At 50.2% G+C, this 9,261-nt stretch overlaps 1 protein-coding gene across 1 annotated transcript; it reads left to right on the top strand.

The window, feature by feature from the left end:
* Window positions 1–571: 571 nt before the first annotated feature.
* Window positions 572–7,457, top strand: LOC125996198 (eosinophil peroxidase-like). The gene is made up of 12 exons (XM_049765182.1): window positions 572–596; window positions 735–825; window positions 1,008–1,126; window positions 1,273–1,420; window positions 1,508–1,637; window positions 1,847–2,086; window positions 2,912–3,230; window positions 4,059–4,219; window positions 4,492–4,747; window positions 5,065–5,235; window positions 6,606–6,843; window positions 7,256–7,457. Exons 1-12 carry the CDS (start codon window positions 572–574, stop codon window positions 7,455–7,457), a joined length of 2,100 nt encoding a protein of 699 aa, XP_049621139.1.
* Window positions 7,458–9,261: the final 1,804 nt, after the last annotated feature.

Below are 9,261 nucleotides of genomic sequence, written 5' to 3'. Positions count from 1 at the left end.
AATCTGAGCTACTTGATATTCCTGAAAACATTGACAAAATATTATAAATACTATTTTTAAACTATGTTAACATTTTAAAACATTTATGTTGGTGAATAGAAAAATATATGTATATACATAAAATAAACATAAAAAACAAAAATATCGCAGATGAAACAAATGCTTAACAGCACTGGTCTCAAAAGAGGTTTCTTTTATGTCTCAGACCTTTTGAAACTAGTTAATAATAAGACAGAAAAAGATTAAAGTTTCAGTCTGATTGTCTTAGAATGAGATCACTCCCTGAGAAAGCCCAAATTTCAAACAGGGTCTAAGGGCAGGAGGGCTCCAAGAGGGGCCCAGGTGGGCTCTGAAGGGGCTGAGCTTCTGGACCAGACTGCCACTCCCACATCCAGGAAGAAAACAAAAGGCCAGAGAAGAGCTGCAGGAACTGAAGAACTGAGAAGGGCACAGAACAGCGCAGAGCAGCAGCCCCTGTCAGATGAGTGTGTGGGCAGTCCACCCCAAAATGATGGGGGATACTTGGGCAGAGCGGATCCTACTCCTGGGACTGGCAGGGGTCCTAACCACAATGATCCTGACCCAGCCTTGTGAAGGTAATATCCCAGGTACAACTTCAAGGAGGATGGCATAGAGTGGCAGTAGGGTGGGGCGTGGGGGGAAACTTGGTTCTGGAAAGCTAAGCTGGGTGCTCAGTTCCCTGACTGTGATGCCCACGTCCCTCTAAACAGCAGGTCTCCTGGTAGGAACAACTTCTGTCCTTCATGCAAACAATGCTGAGGGCGGGCAGCTGGTGGACGCCTCCTATGACGGAACAGAGAAGAGGTGAGGCTGGGCCACCTGGGCAGAGGGTGGAAGTTGTGTTTGTCTCAGAGACTCACACTTGCATACTGTTCTGGGAACCCTGGAGGGACCCCTGGTGGTAGAAAGACTGTTGTCTGCTACATTCTGACTCCCTCACAGAGTGGGCACTCCTGGTTCTAATCTTTGTCCCCCTCTACCTGTAGCATCAAGCAGGAGCATCCTGGAGACTCTGTCCGACCCATTGACCACAAGCAGCCAGTGGTCTTGGAATTATCACAGGAGGAGCAGCTGGAGCAGGGACCCAACTCTGTGAGAGTCGCTGGTCAGTGCTCTCTATAAACCTCCAGGCCTGTCGGAAGAAGCTGGGCAGGAGGCAGGGCCACAGCTTGGGGTGTAGGGTGTGGAAAGATTCAATTTGGGGGGGGGAGATAAGACCCCAGACTCAGGTCTGCCTTTGCCCTCCTGCAGGGGACATGATGACAAGCCCGGCAAGGTCACTGTCCCCAGCCAATGAGTGTGCAGATCAAAACCAGGATGAAAAGCAGGACCAGGATCAGGATGGGGATGAGCAGTGTAGTGACCAGTATCAGACTATCACAGGGAGATGCAACAACAGGTGGGTACTTGGGGTGAAGGTGTCTAGGGGCTCCCTCTTAACTCTCACCCACCTCACTGACCCCTTCTGGTCCATCTGATGCTGCAGGAGGAGACCCTGGCTTGGGTCCTCCAATCAGGCCCTGGCCCGCTGGCTGCCGGCTGTGTATGAGGACGGGAGGGGCCTCCCCTTGGGCTGGACACCAGGAAAGAAGCACAATGGCTTTGCCCTTCCTCTGGTGAGTGGGACCGGGTGTCTCCAAGGGTGGTGGCAGAATGTGGGGTGTCTTCTTAACTCAGTGAGGGGATGCAAGTGGGAAGGGGGTTCAGTGGGAGAGGGGTCTTCTCTTCTGAGGACTGTGGGCTGAATCATCACCCCAGCAGGTTAGTTCTTGGACACCAGGCAATTTGGGAATCCCCCAGCCATGCTGACCCATCTTTCCTCCAGGTGCGCGATGTCTCCAACGTGATCACAGGCTTCCCTACTGCTAAGCTGACCTCTGACCTGGGCCGGACGCTCATGGTCCCCCAGTGGGGACAGTTCATTATCCAAGACTTGGTCTTCTCCCCTGAGTTTTTGGGCGACAATGACTTTCACATGTCGGACTCTTCAGAGAGGGACTCCACCGGAATAGATGCCGACTGCCACACAACCTGTGCCCGGAAACCACCCTGCTTTCCTATTGAGGTACCTACCCCTGGGACCAGAGTTGGGCACAGAGTAAGATGTGTCAGCCAGGAAGATTCAAAGCTGCCCTGAGGCTGGGAGGACAGGGACAAGAAGCCTCATCTTATGTGTTTGGGAGCTGGCTCTCTGGACAGGGGGCAGCAGGCAACAGAGACTACGCTACATTGACTCCCCTTTCTGATTGGGGGGGGTGTTCAGGGCATAGCTGGGGGCTGAATCTTGATAGGTTTCACTCTTAGCTGCTCATCTCTGGCAGAATCTAAGCTGGGGGAACTCCCACATCTCCCACTGACAATTTAGCTTTGGGCAGCCAATGGCAGCTTTGAAGGGACTCACCTTCTTCCAGGACTTCTGCTTACCAAGTTGCTGGCTTGGCAGTATTTGCACTAGGTTTTGCTTCCTGGTCTACAGCATGTTCTGCACATAGAGGGCGAGTTTTGTGGAATTCAGAAATCACAGGCCTCCTGGTCAGAAGGAATGGCTCTGTACCTCTGTACAGAGGCCTTGCTGCTATTCTCTGTTAGCCCCAAGAAGAGAGGAGGATGGAGGAGATGCATTTCTACACTGCCCAGCTGCTATGATTGTAAATATTAAGAGTGCTTACACTGACCTGCTGAGTGGGTTCAGTCTGAGAGAGTCCAAGAGAGCCACCTACCTGGAGATGGGCACTTTTGAGAAAGATGTAGAAGCCAGTGGATAAGGAAGAGCAGTATGTGTGTGTGTGTGTGTGTGTGTTGTGTGTATGTGTGTGTGTGCGTGCGTGCCTGCGCGCAAGCACGCGCGCACCAAGGACTTTCTTCCACCTATAGACTTTCTTCTACCTAGGTGCCTCCATCTGACCCACGCTCCAAGAGCATCGGGGACTGCCTGCCCTTCTTCCGCTCAACATCTGCACCCTCCAATAACAGGAGCCATGTGCGTGAGCAGTTGAACGTGCCCACCTCCTTCCTAGATGCCAGCATGTTGTATGGCAGCTACAACTTCATGGCCCAGCGGCTGCGCAATCTCACAGATCCAAGTGGGCTGCTGGCCATCAACCAAGTATTCCGTGATCAGGGCCGGGCACTCCTGCCCTTTGACAATGTGTTCCCTGACCCCTGCCAACTCACCAACCGCTCTGCCAACATCCCCTGCTTCCTGGCAGGTGAGAGTCACAAAGTGGTAGGAGGCAGCTACCTCACTCAGATCTCACTACCCAGGAGCCTGCAGGATGGGCCATGGATGGGAGGTGGGAAGCTGAATAGCAGGTGAGTTGCTGAGCAGAAGACCCAGGTGGTGAGCAGAGATGAGTCCAGGCCTGCTCTTGGCTACTTATGTGCCTTTGGGGAGCAAGTGTCCCAGGCAGGACACGACAGCTAGCTCCCTCCACTTGGCATCCAAAGTCCACCATTGTTCTCAGGCTTTATGCACTTCTGCAGGCTCTTGTCTATCCTCCAGAAAAAGCTTCCCCACATTCCTCAAGTTTGCCCAGGCCCCAGGGCTAGGCAGGGACTCATTGAGGGACTCCCATGTGGTTTGACACCCAATTAAACTCTCTTTTCCAGTCAAAAGCTTTTATGAGAATGAGGCTGGTTCCTGGTCATGTCAGATATTTGCACGCAACTTGAGCAGTTGTGAAAGATAGCAATTTCTCCTGGCTTCCTTTTGGGGAGGGGAGAAATTGTGGCTGGACAGAGTATCCGTAAGGCCCTAGTCCAACAGGTCAGCTAGTGGTGGTCCAGGGACTACTCTGATCATGAGGGTCCAGGCCTGAGTTCACCCTCCCAGCCCCAGTGTCTGCAGGATGGCTGCTACTGTCCAAGTTGGTGCATCTCTTGGCTGCTGCAGGTCCCTAAAGAGCAGGCTGGGAAGAACCAAAGAGCCTGCATAGGTGTGAATGCAAGCCTGAGATGCTGTCTGGGAGGCTTTGATAGCACCTCTCTGGTCCTCCAGGATGTTCTCTGTTTGGGTTACTAAACATGGTATTTTTCAGGTGATTCCCGAGCCAGCGAAACTCTGGAGATGATGGCTTTGCACACCCTATTTCTACGAGAGCACAACCGGCTGGTGATGGAGCTGAAGCGTCTGAACCCCCACTGGTTTGGGGAGCAGCTGTACCAGGAGGCTCGCAAGATCGTGGGCGCTATGATCCAGGTGGGGCAGGAGTGAGGCAGGCAGGGAGAGCTTTTGAGGAAACTCCTAGCTCCTGGACAGCTTGTCCAGGTGTCCTTGAAATCTGGTTGCTGCTCTGTGTGGTCCCCCTATCTGACACCACCCAGAGCCTTACTTGACTCTTGAAAAGCAAATGAGGTGTGCCGAGGAGGAAGGACAGATGTGGTGCATTTTATCCTGGGGGAGCAACTGTTCATGGCTGTGAATGGGTTGGGTTTGAGTTTCTGGTGCTGACCTTTTTATTTCTTTTCCAGATCATCACCTATCGTGACTTCCTGCGGATACTTCTGGGTCCGGTCCACTATGCTCGTTATTTGGGATCATACCAGGGCTACTGCTACAAAGAGGACCCACGAGTGGCCAACGTTTTCACCATGGTCTCCCGCTTCAGCCACACCATGATGCAGCCCTTTGTGCCACGCTTGGACAGCCAGTACCGTGCCTCCAGTCCCACCTCGCAGGTGGCCCTGAGCAATGCTTTCTTTGCCACTTGGCGTGTGGTGCATGAAGGTGAGAAAATTTCCCTAGATGAAAAGATAGAAGTGTGGTCAAAAGAGGACTGGGACACTGCTAAAAAAGAGAGTCATTGACCTCAGAGAGGGATGGGGCATGGGACTCACAGGAGCTGGCCCTCCCCTCCTTCTCTGATACTTGGGACTGGATGGCCCTTGAGAGGGTTTTCTGCCTCCTTTCTCCACGCTGACCTCTGTTTGCTGAGACAGAAGCAAAAGAAGACAGACTACGGTTTGTCACGTTGAAGTGGCCATGGTGGAGGTCACAAGGCAGAGTTGCTGCAGTCAGGACCAAACCATTTTCCTTCCCTACAGGTGGCATTGACCCTATCCTCAGAGGCCTCATAGCCACACCTGCTAAGAGGAACCAGCAGAATGCCATGGTAGTTGATGAGCTCCGGGAGCGGCTGTTTGAGAGAGTGAGCAGGGTTGGGCAGGACTTGGTAGCCATCAACTTGCAGCAAGGCCGGGACCACGGCATCCCAGGTGAGAGATCCTTCCATTTCCCCCAGCTGCTAGCTCTGGCTGGCTCTGTGAGGAGTCTGGGTTTTGAAGAGAAGGGCCTGAGACTGTGGATCAAAGCATGAATTGTTAGGAGTGCCCACCAGCATGGAGGTTCTGGGTCTGTGGGCACGTGGCCTGACTAAGTCAAGCTCTAGAAATAGGAGGAGAGGAGGCCTGGTCAAGTCAAAGTCACAGTGGATTGAAAGACCAAGAGAGGGAATCTTTCCTTTAGGTTTACCACTTAAGAGGAAAGTAGGGCCTGATTGGAGACCTGAAAGATATATGAATCTTAACGTGTGCCACACACATTCCGGGTCATCAGATCATCAACTTAGAACTTATACATAGGGCCCAGAGAGATAGCACAGTGGCGTTTGCCTTGCAAGCAGCCGATCCAGGACCTAAGGTGGTTGGTTCAAATCCCGGTGTCCCATATGGTCCCCTGTGCCTGCCAGGAGCTATTTCTGAGCAGACAGCCAGGAGTAACTCCTGAGCACCGCTGGGTGCGGCCCAAAAACCAAAAAAAAAAAAAAAAAGAAGAAAGAAAAAAAAAAGAACTTATACATAAACATGGAACACTCACGCATACAGTGGCACATTTTCTCATGGGAATACCCATATCTGGGGTGTAGAGGGAAGAGTCCCTCCCTGCCATGAGGGTTCCAGGTGGATGTTCAGGCTGCGGTGCTCTGAAGAGTCTCTCATGGAAGTCAACAAAGCCTGGTCTGCCGGGAGCATGTGAAGCAGTCAGATCCAGGATTTAGCTGTTGGGTGAGCTCCAGGTGGGTAGACCCACCCAGTGATGACAGAGGAGCTATGTGTCTCAAGATGCTGCCTCAAGCCCATTCTGCCAGAAGAGCAGTGAGATTAGTCTCAGCAGAGTGTTTCTGTTCAGTCCAATGCGTGTGCTGTGAGAGGGAGGGGAGATCTTTGTCCTGCCTTCCATGTGTAAGGGAAATGTGCTGGAACTGGATTGCTAATTAACCCTCCCAGCACACACAGGCCTGTGAAGCTGCTCTCACTCGCGCGCCCCCTGCTGGGTGGGAACCTGGATAACAGCCTGGGTCAGCACAGTGCTTAGTCCCCTGTCCTTCCAAGCTGACCCAGAGGACATGGACTACACGTGGTCTTCCAAGCACGGAATACCACATGCGTGTGGATAGTCCTGACTCTTGCTCTCCTTTTCTCCTTCTCTACCACTTTCTTCACTATGCTGGCCTTATAGAGACAGGTACCAATGTCTATGTCTGCTTCTAGTAACTCAAATAAAGGCACTCAAGCCCCTCATAGGATGGTATGAGGACAAATGTTGGAGTCCATGTCTGACAGCGCTTCTGGTCTTCCCCCACTAGGTTACAATGCATGGAGGGGCTACTGTGGCCTTTCCCAGCCCAAGACCCTGGCTGAGCTCAGCGTGGTGCTGAAAAACCCAAACTTGGCAAGAAAGTTCATGAAGCTCTATGGGACACCTGACAACATTGACCTGTGGATCGGTGCCATTGCTGAGCCCTTTGTTAAAGGGGGTCGTGTGGGACCCCTCCTGGCTTGTCTGTTGGGGAAACAGTTCCGCAAAATCCGCAGTGGAGACAGGTGAGGGCTTTTGTGTGTACCTTAAACTTTGCTCCTTCCAGATTCCTTCATTGTTGTACCAGTCCCCAGGATCTGTGCCTAGAGGCTGGAGAGGCCAGAACCAAGAGGCAGAAAGGACTATAGCCAGAAGCCACTGCAGATAGATTCTCAGATGGGCTTTCTGCACCACCCCTGCGTGTGGGGAGGCTCCTTCTTGTTGGGATCTAGCACTTCACAAGGGTCGGTGAGCCCTGAGCACCTGAATGTCATGTGCTTGTGAAATGGGGTACTGAGATGTGAAATGGGGTACCGATATGGTGTTTCCAAGAGTGAAATGAGGCTGATTCCGGTGGCAGGAATGTCTCAGCTAACTGGGAAGATACTGCTTGCTTTTTGCTGTCCCTACATGTAATGCTCTCAATGGCCTCTGCAGATTCTGGTGGGAGAAGCCAGGCATCTTCACAGAGAGGCAGCGGGAAGAACTGCACAGAATTTCCTTGTCAGCAATCATTTGCGACAATACCGGCATTGCCACCGGTGTCCAGAGATGTTTCAGAAACGCCAAACACCCGGAGCAATTTGTGAGCTGCAGAGACATCCCCAGGATGAACTTGTCCTACTGGCAAGGCCAATGAGGCCTCTGCACATATGAGATGGGCCCTCCTCCCTTCGCCCCATAGCAGGTCCTGCTGCTCCCAATAAATGGGGCTGAGTAGGAGGGTCCTCAGGCCCATGCTTGAGTATCTCTTATGAGGACCCTGCTGACACCAGTCTCTGTGTCTCAGATTGGGAGAGAATCTGAGAAAAGGCTCCAGTGAAAAAGTAGGCAGGGGAAGGGCAGCAGAGGAAGGGCCGGACATGTACGTTTTCCCCTGGCAACTGAACTTGAGCAGAAAAACAGTCCAAGCACAGTCCCAGGGAAAGGAAGTTTTCATTTTAATGTACCAAAGCATCCAATTAAAGGTCCCATGGATTACTCTCAAAGTTGCTTCTTTTGTGTCTATGGTTTTTGGTGTTACATGAGGTGGTGCTGGGGTCATCACTGACAGGGTTATGGTGAGTCTTGCTGTATGCAAGGCAAGAATCTTAACTTGAAAAACATCTCTGTGTAAGAATTTCTGCAGTTTCCCCACAGAACTACAACTCACAGGCACTTTGAACCTCCTCACAAGTGCATGGATAGTTGAATATTGGCATTGAAATCTTTTCAGCATTTTATTTTCTTGAAATAATTGTGATCTACAGAGTCCTTCATAGTTGGATTTCAGATATACAATGGGTCAGAGCCCTTCTCACTACCAGTATCAATCTCTCTCCAATAATCCACTCAGAATGTATCCTATACCACCACCATTTGCCACTCACCTGCCTGTGTAACAAACCTCTTTAAGTTTAGATTGCTAAAATTTAGGTCCTTTGATTCTATTAGTTTTTACTTTGGCTTGGATCTTTAGTTCTGTCTTTATTTATTTTTCTGCCAATGCATTCGAGACCACTTGGCCCCTGGTCCGCAGTCATTCTTTATTCCTTCCTTCTAAGTTTTATAAAACAATGCGAAAATATGTGGTAAAATAAAGGAATCCATGCCCCTAGGTTCTATAAAAAGGTTTTATCCCCTATATAAAAAATAAGTAATAAATATATACAATAAAATTAAATTTTAAACAAAGGTTTGTGTGTGTGTGTGTGTGTGTGTGTGTGTGTGTGTGTGTTTTCAGAAGGGGAGAAAAGAAAGAAAAAAACACTTGGCCTAAAATAACAGGGAGAACTTACCCATGAAGAATCCTGCCATAAGACCAACTACAGGCTCCAGGCATTCTAAGTTGTCTAACCCCAAAGCCTTTCTTCGTGGTCTCAGTAAAAGTTCCTAACGATCATGACTGTCATGGTCAGGGTTCTCTAGTTAGAGCTCCTGGTTTTTGTATAGATCCTATGTTGAATTCATGGTGACACGAGCCTCTTCCGATTTCATCTCACCATTAGGTGGCAATGCAGAGATCTGTACCCTGAAATCAAGTTGTTGCTGTCACCAAGTCTTCAAGGTGTCATATGATGCCAGAGCAGCAGGAGGGTGTTCCTTGGAAAAGTTGGATTCCTGGTGTTGCTGTAGAAAACCATGCTGTGTCTTTAGATGAGATCCAAAATGCAGGGGCCAATGTCCAATGTCTAATCTTCTGAAGCCTAAGTCAAGTCACTATGACAAGTGTTTAGGGTGAAAGGCCCCACTGCAATGTAAAATTTGATGTGTTCCTATCCCTATTAGATAAGAACATGTTTCCACAGGAAAGATTTTCCATTTTAATGTACTGATGCAAAAAGGAACAATGCCACCTGGTACTACTGGTGCATTTGGGGGTAAAAATAACAAGCTTCAACAATCCCGATAACCTGGTTCTAACATGAACTTGGAACCCAAGAGAAACTTATCTACTAGAATTT

Source organism: Suncus etruscus, chromosome 1, assembly GCF_024139225.1.
Source record: "Suncus etruscus isolate mSunEtr1 chromosome 1, mSunEtr1.pri.cur, whole genome shotgun sequence".
NCBI classification, from domain to species: domain Eukaryota; kingdom Metazoa; phylum Chordata; class Mammalia; order Eulipotyphla; family Soricidae; genus Suncus; species Suncus etruscus.
The sequence above is the reverse complement of the archived record's forward strand: the minus strand, read 5'-3'. Positions and strand labels throughout refer to the sequence as shown.